This window comes from Etheostoma spectabile, chromosome 23 (genome assembly GCF_008692095.1).
Source record: "Etheostoma spectabile isolate EspeVRDwgs_2016 chromosome 23, UIUC_Espe_1.0, whole genome shotgun sequence".
Classification (NCBI taxonomy): Eukaryota; Metazoa; Chordata; class Actinopteri; order Perciformes; family Percidae; genus Etheostoma; species Etheostoma spectabile.
This window is the reverse complement of record NC_045755.1, coordinates 2788181-2807566: the sequence shown is the minus strand read 5'-3', so window position 1 is coordinate 2807566 and position 19386 is coordinate 2788181. Positions and strand designations below refer to the sequence as shown.

Here is a 19386-nt window from a genome sequence, read left to right as displayed (position 1 = left end):
TTATGTCACACCTAAACCAATACTTAGCTTCTGGAATATTAGCCACTTTATATCACCATCAGAAATTCAATCAGTAAAGTATTAACAATATAGGATCACAGTCATTAACTGGACTTAGCTTTTTTTTTTCTAATACTCTTTCTCAGATGATACACTTAATTGCAGTCAGAATTCAGTTCACAAGCAATTCTACAGTGTTCACATTTTTTTTTTTTCTACAACAGTCCATGTTCAACCCACAAGCAGTCCTTTAGTAGTAGCCTATAGCAATGAGTGGAGGATAACCCAGCTGGGGTCCCCACATCTGTAGAGGTGGCCAAGGCATACAGTATTGTCCATATCCTGGGGCCAGTGCGTTGACATAGAGTGGGTTAGTGCAAAGCCCCACCACACGATGCGTTGGATGACCTAACGAGTCATACGTCAGTGTTTCTCTGGGTCGTCTCTCTCTCTGTGAACGACGTGGTTGCATGTCAGTAAGTTCTGACTCCTGGTTGACAGGACAGTCTGCAGCTGAAACTGTATGTGACACCTCTTCGGTACTACCTATGTCCCTTTCTGTAGTGTCCTGGGCCACTAGCACGGGGGCAGGAGTTTCAACCCTGACCTCCTCTGTTTCAGCCTCAGCTTCCGGCTGAATTATTTCAGGAGCATTTTGAGGTGCAACATTTTGCTCTCCAGGCTTGTGGTGATGGTGTCTCAGTCTATTAGCCCAGTAGCATTCATCATCACTTGAAGTCTCCAAATCCTCTGAAGTATCTTTTGTTTAACTTTCCCTGTGTCTCTTTGCTTTTTGAATATGCAGATTCTTTCCAGTTTTTTTAGCTGGTTCCTGCTGTGGTAATGCATCACAGGGCATTAACATGTTACGATGGAGGATTCTGCTATTCCCTGTGCCATTTTCAGCCTTGACTTCATAAACTGGGCTGTCTCTGCCCTTTTGAGAAACCACAATATGTATTTGCTTTTCCCAATATGAGCGCAATTTCCCAGGCCCTCCTCGTTCCGACATGTTTCTAACAAGGACTCTGTCACCTGGAGAAAGCATTGCACTTTGTCTCTTTTGATCATAGTATGTTTTTCCTCTTGCTGTAGTCTTTTTGATAGTTTTGGATGCAATGTCATATGCTTCTTTCATTTGTTGCTGCCATTTTTTTGCATATTCCTCATAGGAGTTACATCCTTCCTCCTCATTTATCCCAAATATTACATCAATTGGCAAGCGTGGCTTTCTACCAAACAGCAGATAGAAAGGGGAATAACCTGTTGCTTCACTGGTCGTACAATTGTAAGCGTGTACAACTTTGCTCACATAGTCACTCCAATTTCCCTTTTTCTCCTCCTCATGCAAGGTCCGCAGCATAGATAACAATGTACGATTAAATCTTTCAGCTGGGTTCCCTTGTGGGTGGTAAGGAGTTGTTTTAGAGTTTGCAATGCCCGTGTATTTCTGTAGTTGTCTGAATAAACGGTTCTCAAATTCTCTGCCTTGATCATGATGAATTTTAGCAGGGAATCCATATTTCAGGGCAAAATCGTTGAAAATCTTATCTGCTGCTGTTTTGCCTGATTTGTTACGGGTTGGGTATGCTTGGGCAAACTTGGTAAAGTTGTCAATAATTACCAAAATATACTCATACCCTCCCCTGCTTTTTTCAAGGTGAAGATAGTCAATAGAGATGATCTCAAATGGTGCTGTAGCAGGTATGTGACACATGGGAGCTCGGGTATGGACTGCAGGTTTCTTTTGATAGTTACATTTACACACCTTTGCAATAAAAAACTCAATGTCCTTCTGCATCCCAGGCCAATAAAACCTCTGTCTAGCCAGGTGCAAAACCCGTTCCACCCCCAGGTGACCCATTTCGCAATGGAGATATTTGTAAACCAACTCTTTGTACACTTCCGGAAGCACAATTTGACTACATGTTGCCGTTTTGCGTTTTAACAAACCCTCTTGAGAGACATACAATCTTTTCCACTCATGGAACAGTCGTTTACCTTTCATCTTGTCTGGTTTCTCCCCAGACTTTTTCAGCTGGATTACATAAGAAATGGCGGTGTCTTGCAGCTGCGCCTTCAGTAGCTCTGTCTGTCTTGTGTTATCTTTATGTCTGACTGGCATCTGCAGCTATTTCTTGCACATACGGGCGGCAGGTCACTGCGAGATCCATCCACATCATTCTGTTCTTTCTGATTTCGACTGCATTGAATATTGTACAAGCACCTCAGGGCCACTGCTCCGTGCATTCACTCATTAATGCCTCCATACTCACATGTGCCGCGGACAGAAAGTCTGCGTCCGTGTTCACTTTCCCCGGACGGTTACTTTAACGTCAGGTTAAAATCAGCCAGCTCGGACACCCAGCGATGTCCTGTTGCGTTTAGTTTGGCTGTGCTCAGGACATAAGTAACAGGGTTATTGTCACTGTATACAGTTACAGAGGGAGCATAAAACAAATAGTCTCTAAACCTGTCTGTAACTGCCCACTTGAGTGCTAAAAACTCCAGTTTCCCCGAATGTAATCTGTAATTTTTCTCTGCTGGTGTCAATGTCCGTGAGCCATAGCCAATGACTCTCAGTTTGCCTTCCTGTCTCTGGTAAAGGACTGCTCCCAGTCCCTCCTCTGAAGCGTCAACATGCAAAATATATGGATCCTCAAATCTGGGATACGCCATTACAGGTGGGTTAGTCAAGACATCAACAAGATAGTTCAATGCTTTTTGGTGTGTGTCAGTCCACTCTATTTTCTGATTTGGGGGGGCTTGTCCTGTCCTCGCTGGGCGACATGTGGACTTAGACTGAGTATTTTGGGTGTTGATGGAGAGCAGGTCATACAGGCATTTTGCATGACGGGAAAAAAATCTGCACGTAGCTCCTATATAACCAGGAAACCTAGGAGTTTCCGGAGTTCTTGATGAGTAGGTGGTTTTGTTTTAAGCGCTTGTACTGCAGCTACCTCTTTATTGTCCTCCTGTAGCCGTCAGCTGAGATCACTTTTCCCAGATAACGCACCTCATTTTTAAACAGGTCAACATTTATCGGCTCAGCTTGACTCCCCAGGCTTGTTGACGTTTTAAGACTGATCTCATGTCTTCAACATGCTGAGAGAATGTTTTGCTGTACACCAAGACAACGTCTAAATAAGGAATACATATCTTGTCTCTGGAGTCCTTCAAGGCTTTTTCCATACTGCGTTGGAAGGCTGACGTGTGATAGTTAGGCCAAATGGAATCGGTTCCATTCATAAGACCCGGGGTGTGTGAAGGCTGTGAATTTCCTAGAGTCCTCGCTAATGTTCTGGTGGTAAGCTTTGCCTTGGTCCCACGCGCTGAACCAAGCATTTCCACCCAGACCATCAAGTATCTCCTGGATGCGTGGTATAGGGTGCTCCGTGGGATTGTCTTTTTATTAAGCCCTCTGTAATCAATACATAGTCTTAGGCTTCCATCGTTTCCTCACGCAAACCACTGGAGAATGCCTATGGGGAGTGGATTTGCGTATAAACCCCTTTTTTAACAAGTCCTGATGTGGGTTTTACCCTCCCATACAATGGTCGTGGTATGGCATTATAGTTTTAGCTTGGGGCATTATCGCGGCACAATGTCCATTTGTAAGTTTTAATAAAAACCACTTCATTTTGTCCCTCGCAAATGCACTTGACTTCTAAGCATTTGTTTAACAACATTTGTGTTCACTGGTCAAGTGGTCTAGTGACAGGAGGATCCCACTGTTGGTTTTTTTATCTCTCTGGACTTTTCCATGGTATAATTATTTGGACTGGGGCTTATCATAACTACTGAATTAACATGGTGCTCCTTGGGTTATACCGGATAGCAGTTGTTATTCTCTGTATGCTCCCTATCATAATTTTACCAGGCATCGAGATGTCATGCTGTGTCGCATTTCTGACATAGATGTGACTTTACGTGAGGAGCAGGAAATATTTACCAGCTGGCAAGTGATTTCTAATCCCTCTTCCAAAGAAGATCTCTTCAGGTTCAAAGAGATCTCAGTGTTTACTTTGAGATCCGTTGTTACAGGGCAGTAATACACGACTTGTCCCCTTGGGACTACAATGGACACGCGTCCGGTTCTGACTGGGTAAGAAGCATTGTCACTGGTAGCTCCCTGGATCAGATTTAATAGTGCCTCTGCCTTCTGGACTAGTCTTAGTGACTGCTGAGCAAAGTTACTTTTTCCTTGTGCTGCACCTGGGCTTTCTCCTCTTCATTATTCAAAACAATGGCATTGAACCCTATTATTGGTCTTTGTACTACGTCCCTGCTCACAAGCACGGAACTATTACCTCATCAGTTTTGATGTTTGAACTTTTGGGTCACAAAGATTGAGCTAACCTCAACCCAGCCCTGAAAGGGAATCTTTGAGCCGTTGGCTGCTCTTAAATCCAGAATTTGCTCACGGTTCTAACAGTCAATGATTGGGTGGAATGTTGCATCAGGTAAGTTTTGGGACTTCCATGCCTCAATCATGACTGGACTTTGCTGCCTGTGTCCCACAAACTAGCGTCTTAACCTTATTCATTTTACACCAGACCAGACACTTCCGGCCTACACGCTGTGTACTCGTTTGTGTGTTTGAACCAGCATTTCTGAATGAGAGGATGATCTTTCTGCTTTTCATTTGACATTGAGAGATAAAATGTTGTGGGGTGGGCGTTTTTGTCTTTTTCGTTTCCTTTCAAGCGAATGTATAGCATCTATCGGTGGGGTTCAGCTTTGAGTGTTACCTTCTTGGGACATTGTATTGAGGTTATGGGTGTCCCCCAGTCACAACCTCGCCAGTTTCCCGTCAGTTTTTGGCCCTCCCCTACTCTACACCCTTGCCCAATGTGTGTCACTGCCACATTTAAAACAATGGTTGGTTTTGTTGTCCTGCTGACATGCTACACACTGTCTTTGGTCTCCCTAGGAGCATACAGGTAAGTTGCCTCTGTTTATGTCGCCCGGTGTCTCTCGTGTGGACAGTTTTTAACCGTGATGCCACCGGCCTGTAAGCTCCCTGATTGCTGTGTTGTTCTCCTCCATTTTGTTAAATAGGGGTTTTCTTTGTCGGTTTGTTAGGTAGCTGCAAGCACAGTGTTGGAAAGCACATTTCATCTTCACCTCTCTACTGGGTTCAGATTTGCCCGATGAGCGTTTTTGTTGGTGGCTTTAATCTTTGGACTCTCATTTTCATAGTTGCGCAACCTGCATTCTTTGTAACAGCAGCTCATCATTACTTTCCTCATCCGCAGATACATTCTCATTTCTGTTATGTTGTCGTTTGACAAGCCTGTCATGATGGACTGTGAACACTGGCTTTGGACTAGCCTTTGTTATTTCAGGCCCGCATGGGCACGGTCAGATGCAAACAGTACCTTTGGCGCAGATCCAGCACTCGGACCAAAAATCTAGTGGTGTTCCCAGGTCCCTGTACAGCTTTTGTCAATTGTTGGTACAATACAGTTGCATCCTTTTCTGCATAGTGAGCTCTGAGTATTGTCTAAGGATATCAAGCGTAAGGTTCTTTTTCCCCTCCAATAAATCCTCAGTTTCAATCCAGGCCTCACAGCACAAATAAATGCCTCCACAATTTCAAATTCAGGATAGCATTTCCTTAGCCACTTTCAATCTGATGTTCCAAGCTACTAAAGCTAAGAGTGTCCTTTGAGGTTGACTCACCCACATATCCATTTATTTTGAAGTCCTTTCTGAACCCCCTTGAAGGAGCATAGAAGCTGTTACTCATGGACTCTCTGCCTCCGCGTTGAGTCGCATTGTGCCCCGCTGTCCCCGAAACTCCTTGCTCCGCAACGACGGAAACGGTGTGCTTGTGCTTTCCTCGTGGTTGTTCCGAGCGGGCTTGGTGAGTGAGCTGTTTTCCACGCCGTCGCATACGGGCACCGCTGCTGTTTCACGCCGTCGGCGCTCCCGCGTCCCCGTAGCCGGTCACGGTCATGGGTTGTCCGGAGGTGTGTGAGCAGGTCGTTCAGTTGCCAAAAGCACAGACATACCTTCGTCCTCTCTCTAGGAGCTCAACACGCTCACAAAAGTTTATGAAGTGCTTAACCAGTGCACGACGAGTTTTACCTGTAAGTCTGGTAAGTTTCAACCGCAATGTTACAGTTCTCATAACTGGTGTAATTCTTTCACGGTTAATCCAATCAACTTTTCTTCAATTTCCAAAAGAAAGTCTTCACGGTGTTCCGACATCTGCTGTCGTGTAGTGACTCGATACACTTTTTCCTTTACAAAAACAATAAAACGGCTCGGTGTCGTCCTAGCTAGACTGAACTGTTAGCTCTGGAAGCTAAGCTACCCGCTGTCCCTTGCTCACACACACCGGTGTTTTACCGTGTTTTTCTTCGCTGCAGAGTAATCCTCATCTTGATAGGAATCTCAGCGGTGCCTCCAAATTGTTACACCACTCAGACGGACGCTGATAGTAGTGTTATAAAGTTCAGTTTATCCTTCACAGTAGGATTGTTCACACAGCGAGTTCGAGTTCACTACCGCGGAAACACACCAACATGTCTCTCCTACTACACGGCCTCAATTTCGCCAAGGTCTTCTTCTACCATGTATACAGTAAGTTTGACCACAAAACACTACAGCTAGCCCCCCTACTGGCAGGATGAAGAACTGCAATATTATAATAGAACTACACTTCAAGCATTATAAAACAGATGCAGCAAATTATGTGTTGTGTAAACCAAACAAATACTTTCGATAAGGTTCATCCAGGTGCTACACTCTGTTATGTGTCCCGGGAGTCAGCATGCACAATACAGGGAACCTGAAACTGGAGCAGCGAAATGGTATTCAGCCATAATTCATTTCATTATCCACACTTGTGCTTTTCCTACTATGACAAGTCCAAATGTCCTGAAACAAAGACACTCCCTCTAAAACAAGGAGTTACCAGACACTGAGAACGTTTTATACACAGTATCAGTCTCTATATGGGTTTCAATCATGACATATGCAGCGTTCCAGGCGACCCGTAACTTGTGTTTTCACAACCTTCTACCCGCAAAAGTTCCCTGGAAGTCAAACCCGTGACTTACTACCCATGAACTTGTACCAGATCGTTGTACTCCCAGTTCCAGTTTTTGACGTCACACACACATAAACAACACTGTCGACCCCGGTTGATTCTGTACAGACATTGGTGATCAACAACGAGAAATATAAATGAATAGACATAAATAGGCAACGTAATGTGTATTGTATTGTTAATAGTACACGTTACAGGTTGCGTTTGTTGAATGATGCCCGAAACATTTCACCGACTAGAAATAGCTATTATCAGTTAACGCTAGCTAATGTCAACAGTAGGTAGCCATTAGCTAGCTAACGCTACCTCGAAGGGTTTGTGGTGACTTTGCCTTGAACGCTACCAAGTCGTGAGTTGTGACTTGAAGTTGTAACTTACGGGCTAAAAACTGTCTGGAACACAACAATGGTCAATTTTTTTTAATGGCAGATATCTGGACATTTCATAGGTGCATTAATCATGGCTGCATTCCAGTTAGGTGTGCAGATTCCAGGCCCCTGCAATAGTGCCCTTGATTAGAACAGAGCCATTGTTGATGTCAACAGTTGCACCTGTGTGTTACCTGTGTGAAACAAGTCAAAAAGGCTGTGGAAAAGATCCAACTGGGACCCTGTTTCCACGTACATGGTTATTTTGACAAACAGGGACATTTCCCTTCGTTTACACGCAAACGAAGAATTTGCCTCTGAAAACGAATCTTTCTAAAACCTCCAGCCAGGGAGGGAGGAAATCCTCGTTTGCACGTTTGCATGTAAACTGAGACAAACGGAGGTTTAGGCAGCCGAGGAAGAGAGGACAGAGAGAAAGGATTCTGATTGGCTAAAATGGGTTTGAGCTTCTGCCACCTACAGGTTTGGCATTCTCTTGACGGCATTTGCAGCCTATATACACGGCTATGTGTAAATGAACACTTTTCTGAAAACTCACCGCTATGCACAATGTTATTTTTGAAAAAACGGAGAGGTTGAAATTTCCGTTTGTGAAAATATTCGCCCATGTGTTAACGTAGTCTGGATTTCAGGCACAGGGGTCTGTCGAGTCTATAATCTGCAGTGCATAATGAACAATTCAAATGGAAGTATTTGGGCTTTGTGTGTGTGTACTGTATGTATGGGAAACACAGCTGCAGCTGATTGAACATTAGTGATTAGTTCATGTTATTAGCTACAGCTGTGTTTACTCTTGACACTGTCTCACTTCCACATCAGGCTACTTTACACTGGACAAATTACCTAACCATAGAGCCATTACAAATGTAAGTAAATACATTTAATATTTGGGTACAGTGGAATGAAAAGTTGCAGCTAATTTGCATTTTTGGTGCATTCTTGTGTCATTTCCTGTGGCATAAACTCTAAAAGCACAGTATTTTCTTTTCTTTAACATAACTTCCATTACACAAAGATAAATACACACTTTGAACTTTGTAGTAGTGGACAATTAGGACAGCAGGTTGGTGAATAAGCTCTTAATTCTTAATTTTAAAAAAAAGGACAGTGTACATTAAATAACATTCTTTAGGAAAAGAATAATGTAAATTAACCCCAGTTAGCTAAAACAATAGTTGTAGTCCCTTTGCCTGTTGTTAATAGGCTTTCGGTGAAGACAACTTACAAATACACCAGGTGAAAGAACATTACATTCATACAAGCACTTATATACAACAAATACAAGCACATTTCATATAGCTTCCATTTAGTGATCTTTGCAGCGTACCACTTGTGTGCATATTTCAACAGAGTGACAGAGGAAGTGAAGAAATAGATCGACAACAAAATGGAACAAATCAGAGAAGAGAAAAAAAAAAAGTTGTGTCCTGTTATCTTTATTTATTTTATACTGTCCAACCAGTAAAACATGTCCTGTTCTGTAGACATGGTCCTTATTTAATAATTATTAATTATTCATGTTCTACCAGTCCAATATGAAAGTTCGTTGAAATAAAACTTGTGAATATCACTATCGCGAAATTCATAATCGCAATTTAGCATTTTGTCAAATTGTGCAACCCTAGACTACATGCAAAAAAAAAAATTGGAAGGGGATAGTGGAAAAGTTATGGCCAATTTTAGACCCTTTTTAGGGGGACTCAAGCCCCCCTAAAATTTCATCCCAGCCCTACTTTAAAAAACAAAAAACAATATTAGAGTTTAAATGAGAGTTTGTGAAGTTGTGTGTTAGTGACAGACGAAAACAGTGACCATTAACAGAAACTTAGTTTTGGCCAATCGGAGGAGGTTGTCAGAGGGAGAGCAGGAGACGGTTGCGAAGTTTAACGCTGGTAGTCCCCAGAGAAGAAGTTGGTCATTTCATGGTGCAGATTAGAACTCAAATTGAAATGTAAGCAACTAAAATTGCTGAGTGTTAGAACATTGTATTAGGAGGGTTAGGGTTATCTGTGTCACATTCACATTAGGTGCAGAGACCTCCCATAGGTCTGATCCTAGAATCGCCCCCTGGTAACAGGCCAGTGTGGATAAAAAAAAAAAAAGAAGAGTTGACATATTTCATCAGCTGCAACACCTCAGCTCTGATGTGATGATGAGCTCCCCACCTTTAAACACAACTGCCACCTAGTGATGGAAATGGACAAACACACACAGAAGACATTTTGACACATCACAGTAGGACAATCCCTACTTGAAATCCTTTTTTTTTTTAAATAACAAAAATAAATGATGGCTGGAGGGCAGGAGCACTTTATTAAAAAGGATTTTGGTACATCCATGTGCTTACATGCTCATGGTCACATTGTCGCACCATGTGTGTGTGCTCTTGGGGGAATTGCTAGAACTGTTGGGACTTTATCAATTATAGAGTGTGGTCTAGACCTACTCTATCTGTAAAGTGTCTCGAGATAACTGTTGTTCTGCTTTGATACTACAAATGAAATTGAATTGAATTACAGCTAAACAATCTTACGTTTGTCTCATTCACCTTTGGCTTATACCTTACCAACATACTGGTTGCAACCTTTTAAAGTAGTTTTTTTTATATACTTTTTATTGATCCTAGTCCATTTATTTATTTGTTTGTTTATTGGAAGTAAGGTTAAAATAATTTTTCAATTCAATTAGTTTAGTTTGGAGTTTTATATTTTATTCTAGTTTAGTTTTAGTTTTCAAGGTGTGTTTGCTAGTTTTAGTTTAGTTTAAGTTTTTATATATATATATATATATATATATATATATATATATATATATACAGTATATAGTTGTAGTCTGTTTTTGTTAGGGGCAGGTAGACTGTGTATGAGTACGTAGCCACATGCTTGATGCAATAACAAACTCTGTGCACTACTTTATCTGTGTTATAACTTTTGTCTTGGCATCTTTAAAGATTATTCCATTTACAGTGAACATAGGTATGTTGTAACAGAGATAGGAGCCACTGGATCACACTGACTTGCATACACTGGATTGGTAATGTTTGTGGCAGTTAAAAACTAGTTCCGACTTTGCTGGACAATAAGCTATGAAGAATAGAAGACTGTACGACCCCCTAATAGCAAACAACACCTCACAAGTTTTTAATGGCGTTAAAACTGCCTTGTTAAGTTAATGTGTTATTTTACAAAAGACATCTGTATGCTATGGGAATAGTAGAACAAACTGTGATAATGCATTTTTTTTTACTATAATCTATCAATTTGGGATAAGGAATATAATGCATGTTGTCATTATTCTGTGGCATTTATTGTTTAAATTTGTGTCTCATTACAACCTAGCAACAATAGCAACTATTTGGTTGGTTGCTGATGCGATTTTAAATATTCAGCTCCCATAACGTTTATGAAGAGGCAACTTCATTTTGCTCTCTCTATTCTTTGGTATAAAGGATGGGCACTGCAAACAAGCTTACAAATGCTGTGGTATTCATTGGTTAATGGTCCATACTTTTTCCTATGAAAATAAACATTATATAGAATTAACGGGCAGCAAACTTTATTTTTTTCATTGTATTAGTATCCAATCCACAGCAATCTTAGGCAAATATTATACTGACTTCAAAATACTAAAAAAGTTCCAATCCCAAAACAACTTTTAAAATGACATTATCAAGTGAACTTTCCTGCATAACTTCCTGCTCTATTATTAGGATCCCTCACTACCACCCACTGCTGCCTCCCCTAATCTCCCAGCATGCATCATGCTCCAACTGTGACTGTATCCAGTTCAAAATCTCTCAACTGATCTCTTCCAAGTACAATATGTTCCTAATGCAATGAGGTGAACCCATCCCATCATTTAGACAGTGCATAGCTGCCAGAAGATGGAGCCAATTTCCACCAAATGACTCCACATCAGTTATTACTTTCAGAGACATAAACCTCATTTGAGAAAGCTGCAGGGGTGCAGGGAGGTGTAAGGACGTTACACGCAAACTGGGATCTTTTGTCTGGATGTATGGGGGCAGTTTGAGATTTACTGGCCCCATTTGCGCCATATGCCATAAGAGGCCTGGCTGTCACATCGGATGAAGACCTCTGTGTGATGGCATAACTGACCGTGCAGTTTTCAAGTGCACATTTACAGTCACTGCACACCGTTCATCACTTTTTAAATGCAGTTTAAATGGATTCCTGCAAAGACGTCAAAGTTCAAGCTGCTTTATGTTCACAGATTTTAAGCCTACATTTGCCTTAATGCGGACCTTATGGCATTAGTTCATAATGTAGTTTGATGACTGTCAAAATGCTTTAACATATGTTCTTTTAAAAATAAGTGAATTGTGTATATACTTGTTTCTGTATTTGTTAGTTTCATATTAATGTTCAATATGTTTGTTTATGTATGCACCAACAACCAAGGAAAATGACATGTATTACTAATTTGGCAATAAATCTTTTTCTGATTCTGATTGAATAATGTCTGTGAAAACCTCTGATATTTACAAAATGGCAATTTGCTTAAAGTCAGGTCATACACCTTTTCATTTCCAATTCCCTATATTCATTTCTTTAATAATTAATTTAATATCTATTTAATCATTTCCACAGTCCATATGACTGGTCAGACTGCCATAAATGAAGGCAGCTGAAAACACTTGAAATCTCATATGGGAATTGAATCGCTCACGACAATTTACATCTTATGCCCTATGACATAACTGCCATATCATGCTTGATGTGCAGTATCTTCACTGTGTTGTACCCATTTTCATAGACCAAAGGTTTTGCTGTAGGCATCATCATTTCAACATGTTGATATTAGGGTAAACACAAAATTTAAAGTTGTGCTCTTGCATGATTCATTTTGGAGAAATTCAGCTTTACAGATATGTTAATTAAATCAAATCATCGATTAGCCAACAAAATCCAATTAGTGTTACTTGACTAAGAATGTATTTCGTCTTGGACAGTCCTATTGATATTGCAGTTGATCCATCCTGAATATCCTTACAATATGTCAATAAATTTGAATTTACTGGCTGGAATTAAATTAAATGTTTTGATAGGTAATCTAGGATGCCAAAAAAGTTTATAATGCAAGACCCTACAAATGTAGTCTAATTAATATACAAAGTGCATCACAGCAGATATTTCATTGTTCATTTATACTTGATATATATATATATATATATATATATATATATATATATATATATATATATATATAATTACTACACTGAATATCAATCTGTATCAAGATCATCACACATTTGATGCAAACCTGAATGGCAGCTCAAATAATTTGATAATCCCTTTGATAAGTGTCCCTCATGCCTGCTATGCATCAGAGTAAGTAGGCCATTTTCTACCAAAGCATTCACAAAACCGCAGTGTTTATTTTAACATATTTTATATATGTTTATTTATTTTTTTTGAGTTACTTACTCAACATTAATTAAATCAATGTGTTCTATTTAACCACTAATGCAATAGAGTCCTAGTTGGAATAATGTAACGTCAGTGTAGTATGAAATGCAATTTGTAACTTAAACATTGCAAATCATACTACACTAACGTTAGAGGAAGTTAGATGAGAAGCTGTCTTTTACAACATTATGATAAAACAAACAAGTGAGATAACTCGAAATTAATTAACGTTCTCTGTTTGATAATATAATAAAGTATTTGGGAACTTGTCAGTCTAAACGGTAAAGTCTCTGGTTCGCAAATACAAAAATGGGGTTCGCCTTTAGCACGCCATTTTCCAACCCATGCACTGTATACAGTAGCTACACCGATACAGAGATAGAATAGAGGCCAAAATGCAGAGTAATTAATTTGTTTTCCTGACTTGCGAGAGGTCCCAGCATTACTAATAACATGGACTGTTAAAAGCTGAAAAGCTATCAACTAGAAATGCAAAGCGAAGCTACGCATGTACTGCGGTCAACCACCCTGTTAGCTAGGTACAACGCCCGCGTGCCTTAAACGATTATAACAACCTGACGTTAAATTAGTTTGGCAAATATTAATTATGTGGTGAAAACTGCTCAGCGTTTAAACTAGCTACAGGTAGCTAAAAGATGACAACGGCAAACGTGTATTTGCACTGGGAGTTTCTAGCATCCGGAGGTAACCTACTTAGCAATATTAGCAGCGTTAATAAGGGACTGGAATCTGACACGCTAATGTACAGCTAGCACCCAAACGATTCGCCTAGCTGGCTAGCTAGCTAGCTAGCACACCTAGAACAAAAACGTACTTAATAGAGGGGTAACGTTATTAACAACGACACAAATAGTAGATCATGTTTTAACGTAATATGGTAGTGGATAATTGGATTACTATAAACTGCAAAAAGTTAGCTAACGCTTGTTAAGCTCACAAGCTAGCGCACGACCGACTCGTTAGCCCAGAATTCGGTTGACGGGAATCCAAACAGACGTGAGGTGAACTCGGGTGTGCCGCATTTCGTTAGCAAAAAATATCACATTTTTGAAAACCACACGCAAGGACACGCACTTTTCCGCTGTCTAGTGTCAATTCCTCAAAATGGGGTCTGCTAACGTACGTCTCCGCCATTTTGTGACAGGTTTTTCATTGAGCAAAGGGGTGCGTGTAATGGTTGAATGTAACCCCATCAAGAAGATATTCACTTGGCAGTCACAGGGAGAAGGGATCAGGAGTAATTTCCAACCATCCTGTGAGATAAAAGTCGTTTTGAAGTGGTCAGCAAGGGATAGGGGCAGCTTCCCAGGAACAACAAATTGCACAGTGAAAAACAAATGTGGTGACCATATGTGAAGCACCAAAAAATTGACAACTAGCACCATTACAAATAGATGTTTTACCAGATAGTGGTCACAATGTGTAATGGAAGTATACATTTTAACTTGACATAATAATACACCCAGTTATTGCCCGAAATTCTCAAAATCAACGAGATGGCAACATAAGTGGCACTTTATGTCAAACTATCCTATATGCTGATCATATAACATCAATCAATGTGTCAAGTTTTCAATTAAGAGTTCCTACCCAAGTTGCATTGTATTGATCAATTTGTATTGTTCAAGATGACATGAGACAAAAGATGTCAAAATAATTTTTGAAACAAAAAACAGACACACAAACATGACCACATATGCAAGAAAAAAAATATTTTCAAAAAGTAGACGTACTTGAATGTCAAAACATGTCGGTGTAGTGGTAAAACGTATGTAAATGAACCTTCATAAAAAGCACCAGTAAACAATAGTGATGCATGTAATTCATAGAAATATTAGTTGTTTCCCTCTTAAATATAGGAAGGAAGTATTTCTTTGTGAAATGGAATTTGTATCCCTACACCTTATTTTGTGCTAGTGTACAAACATGTTAACAGACTACATGATTTCCTGCAGTATTGGACTTAAATGGCTGCATTGTATTTTGAAATATTGCTGTGGTACTTGGAAATTGTTACAGGTTGACCGTAGTTTTTTCTTTCCCAATGAGAATACCATCATTGAGGTAAGATATTCAGTTTGCAGCCAGTTATAAATATACAATGTCAGGTTGGAAAAATAGTATTTTGTCATTAAAATGTAGGGTTGCCCTCTATTACACGCCTGGTTGGGATAACAACGAAGCTATGTTAATTAGTGCTATCCCCTCCCCCCACGGGACATTTCCAAGTACCTCCTGACCCGTTTTCCTAACAGAGAAACGAGTTGTCAGACGGTCCCTAAAAAAGAAAACAGTCTCTATTGTTCAAGCACCCGCTCTGCCTGGACGGTGCACTGCCGCCTGTGGCCGCAGAGGGCGCTGCACGCATGGCAGGCTGGGCTCCGCGGCCTTCACATACATCTTTTTGTCTGAGAACTGATCCTCTGCCGCTCTACAGTGTGTGCGATAGCCTCGGAGCTGCGTCCGTAACACACTGTCAAACCACTCCAAACGAATACAACCGCGACCAAAAGCATTAATTCTACACATTCTGCCATGGCGTTTCTAATCTGCCGGTAAATCGTTTGTATTTCTGACTGTTCGTTGGAACTTAGTCCGGGGTTGAAACGGGCTTGCTTTCTGTGTGCATCAGTCTTTATTAGCGAGCTGCCGCTCTTCTTGCTATCAGCTATTTCTTTAACTTTTTAAACACTCAGCTTCGCGAATGACTGAGCGCCGGCGGAGTATGGGATCCTTGGTGTCTTAAGAAGCGACTGAAGTGGGGTTTAACCGTTTTTGCATGCAAAAACAATGGCAAATTCGACGGGGAAAAATCTACTAGATCAGCGAAGGAAAGGACAGGCTTTCCTGGACGAGCTGCGGCAATTTCACCAAAGCAGAGGGTGAGATTGGGGCGTCTTTATTGACAAGAAATATAACTTTAAATCCTGATTGCATGTGTCTGTGAGTTAACCAAAACTGCTATTTAAACCTATGTGCATTTATTTCTTGTGTTATTCCCTTAGATCGCCTTTCAGGAAGATTCCTATCGTGGGTGGGAAAGAGCTGGACCTTAATGCTCTCTATATCAGAGTCGTCTCTTTAGGTGGATTTGCTAAGGTGAGTGGGAACTAAAAGTGGATTTCTCCACACTCTGCTGTCTGTTGACTGCTCGGTGGACCACTGTACAACTCCGTGTGGGTACCCCGGGACAAGTATAACCCTCTACAAAAACGTTAGTTGGTCGGTGTTGGCCTTGTGCTAGTTTGCCATGTATCTCTATGCAATGTGGTGGCTTGTGTTGTTGTGTGGTTTGAATTGAGAGTGTAACAGCTCGGAGTCAGAGTGCAGTTGGAGCGACTCAAAATTAGCGGGCACGTTTAACATCGATTATCGGTACGGAGCCCGGCCTCGGGAAACACCGCTTAGGGCACAGCGTTTCGCCCGGGCTTTAACCGGTAGTTTTTACCCAGGGGAAGCTTCAGTTCTCTTTCTCGCCATAGCCATCTTTCTTCGGCTTCATGGCTGATGACAAAATGTAGGCCTCACAGGCCCATGTAGTGAATACACCAAACGGCACCAAAACATACTCCAGAATCAAACGGGTCGCCGCAAGCTAAATCATTTGCGTTTGGTGGAGACAGTTCGTCGGAGTTTAGCCTCGTTAGCTTTTAACGCCAAATATTGAAAAGTCAAGTTAGCTTGTTAGCTACAGTGCTAACTAGCCTCAACATTGACGATACTATCCTAAAGGGAGTCAGCCAGTTGTACTTAACTGCTGTGTCAAATGTAAATATGTTCGGATAAGAAACACGTTAATAGCTAAATAAATGCTAAAATACTAAATGTACTGCTGGATGATTTCACATTTCCCAGTATTTAGAAAAAAAATATTTTCAGCAGTTTGAGAAAGTTATTGATTAATGATTGTGATATGGCCTCACTGGTGGTGGTGTTTGGGGGGCTGTAGCAGACCAGATGGTAGCAGTGTAACCGCTCTTTTTGTTTGTTGCAAGTGCTTTTTTTTAATCTCGTAACGAACTAATTTCCTCCTTTTAGGTCTCTGACAAAAACCAATGGACTGAACTTGGAGACGAGTTTAACTTTCCAAGGAGTTGTTCCAACGCTGCATTTGCTTTAAAACAGTACTACCTTCGGTAAGTAGCATGGCTCTCTCAGGTAGCATGTGGGAAGTGTTTACAAATGTGAATATGCAGTCAGCAGGATCTAGCCTCTCCACTCCCCTCTACTAGGAAGCAGCGCCATACAATATTTTGACATGCAGAGCAAGGTCTGTATTGTGTACATTTGTCACAACATAGTGAATGTATGTGTATATATATATATATATTCGCTTCTTCCACACAAGAAAAGAACACATGTCTTTTATAATAAAAAGAGAGAATATGTTGTCAAAATGTCTATTCTGCATTTTGTTAAGTCTGGAACATAGTTGGGGAGAACACTCACAGGTGCATTTTGTCTGTAATGACCCTAAACCATACACTAATGTCGATATTCCTTTCTGAAAATGGTGTAGCCACAGGGCGCTTGGGTTTGATACAGCACTAATGATTGAGCAGCTCTGGGTGCTGTGTAACGTGTCTATATTTTAGCCTCCAAGTCTGAACACAGTCAGCTGCCAGTGATGGGAGTCTGGTGGAAATGCAGCTCTTAAAAGCTGGCATTTGTGGTTTTGGCGTTGCTGCTGCTTTCTCTGTACTCCTTTTCTTCTCCCCCCCTCTTACCTCATGCAACGATTGTTTCCATCACTAGCACCTGCCTGCAGGGGATTACATCTCTGTAGCAGAGAAACACTTGTAGCCTCTCATGGATATGTTACAGGCAACTGCAGGTCACTGGTTGGCATCAGAAGTAGCAGTCATTAACTGTGCATTTAAAACTATTTTTTTTAATATTTTTTTTTTTTTACTAAAGTTGGCTTTTGGTGCAAGCTGCTGAAAATGTGGTAGTGATTTTGATTACTAACTGTACACATCCAATGAAACTTGTTGCTCCTCAAAAGTTCACAGATAAACATCAGCGTTGGCTGCAGGGGCAAAACAACTCAGGCACATGTTGGCGTGGAGTGCCTCTGAAGTTGGTCGAGGTCTTTCTGAGTACCACAATGGCCACAAACTGTTTACCCACCACATTTTTAAATAACAGAATACCAGACGGCTGACAAGACAGTTGCTTAGGTCTGTTCTTTGATTGGAAGAAGTAGCTATAGAGCAAAGGTGTTGAGTTCCTGTGGTCAGATTTTTGTGTGAACGTAGGGCTTAGTTTTGAGTGATCCCAAAGAACTGAAGTCAACTGATGATGTGCTCTGTTGAGTCTCTACACAACTTTATAGTAGGACACAGTTTGGGCCAGCTAACCTATCTATTATCTTATGTCAGAAAGTGGTTTATAAATATCTTGTTCTGCAGATGACAAGACAGAGCAGAACATGATTTGGAACCATTAACATAATGTTTTTTTTCTTCTTCGAAGAATTCATTATTCCCCCCTGAACATTTTCACTTGTGTTCCTCAGAACAGCTACTAGTAACTGTAATTATTACCTATGCAAATATTTTTGAAGGTGGATGAGCAAGGGAGGCCTGACAGCTGAGTCAACGGATATGCCGAATATCATCCTTGTGTCGAGACAGCTGCTGGAACTACTTGGTGGAGTTTATCTAAGGCAGTTCAGCATAGTGCATGTCAGAGGCAGCAGGCAGCTGGACTTGTCTTGCCTCAACTTTAAGGCTGATAAAAAAGAAACCTGCCTCACACCCCTCTTGCTGCTTTTTGTGCTGACAAAGCATGTTTAGAGAAATTGGGCTTTTTTCCACGTCCAGTTTGTCTATGCATAAGCAGGCTAATAATGTGATCACTGTGGGGGGGAAATCTTTACTTTTGACGTGATTCGAGGAGGTCTGAGTTCATAGCCGTAGGTGGTTCAAATTCAGTAACTTGCTCAAGGAGGCATAAGCTGCGTGGATGTTTGCTAATATCATGTGTCAACCTTGATTATCCAGTCGAATGACAATCTGTAACTGGGCATTTTTAAGCTTTGTGTGCGCAATTTTCAAGCCTTTTGTACAATTGACGTAATCTCTAGATGTGTGTTTTGTAGGTGATGATTAGATATGTTAAAAGCAGTATCAAGTAACATTTGAAACGATTGTAATGTGGCTCAGTTTTTGGTATATGGCCTTTTAACAAGCCCGACTTTAAGTTGACAGCTCCGGTGACTATTCCTGATGCGTGTTTATTTAACCCAAGTGAATTAAATCAGGGCTGCACGGTTTGGATGAAAGGTCATATTCACAATCCCAATCGTCTAGGGCGGCTCTAAGCGGCAGTTTGAGCCAAGGTGCTTCTTTAAAATAGCCTTGGAAAGGAACTTGTTTTGGTGGAACATGTGTACATTTAAAAGTTGTTTTTGGTGTGCAACAGAAAACTCAGGTTGAACAGATAGTCTAGTTGGCTGTCTGGATTTACCCTGCAAAGATCTGAG

General features: G+C 40.9%; 1 protein-coding gene and 1 long non-coding RNA gene across 3 annotated transcripts in view; one reads left to right on the top strand and one right to left on the bottom strand.

The window, feature by feature from the left end:
* Positions 1-7346: 7346 nt before the first annotated feature.
* The window catches only part of LOC116673438 (uncharacterized), a 28086-nt gene continuing 16046 nt past the window's right edge, over positions 7347-19386 (bottom strand). The window contains exon 3 of the long non-coding RNA XR_004327839.1: positions 7347-7448. This is a non-coding gene — a long non-coding RNA (uncharacterized LOC116673438). The remainder of the gene's footprint in view (positions 7449-19386) is intronic.
* The window catches only part of arid2 (AT-rich interactive domain 2), a 51928-nt gene continuing 45973 nt past the window's right edge, over positions 13432-19386 (top strand). The window contains exons 1-4 of one of the 2 annotated variants that reach the window (XM_032505717.1): positions 13432-13583; positions 15596-15781; positions 15905-15998; positions 16938-17035. In XM_032505717.1, the coding sequence (XP_032361608.1) occupies positions 15690-15781; positions 15905-15998; positions 16938-17035 (284 nt within the window). In that variant the 5' untranslated portion in view covers positions 13432-13583; positions 15596-15689. Of the gene's footprint in view, positions 13584-15175; positions 15782-15904; positions 15999-16937; positions 17036-19386 lie in introns of those variants that run through there. The other variant, XM_032505718.1, reaches the window with a different exon arrangement.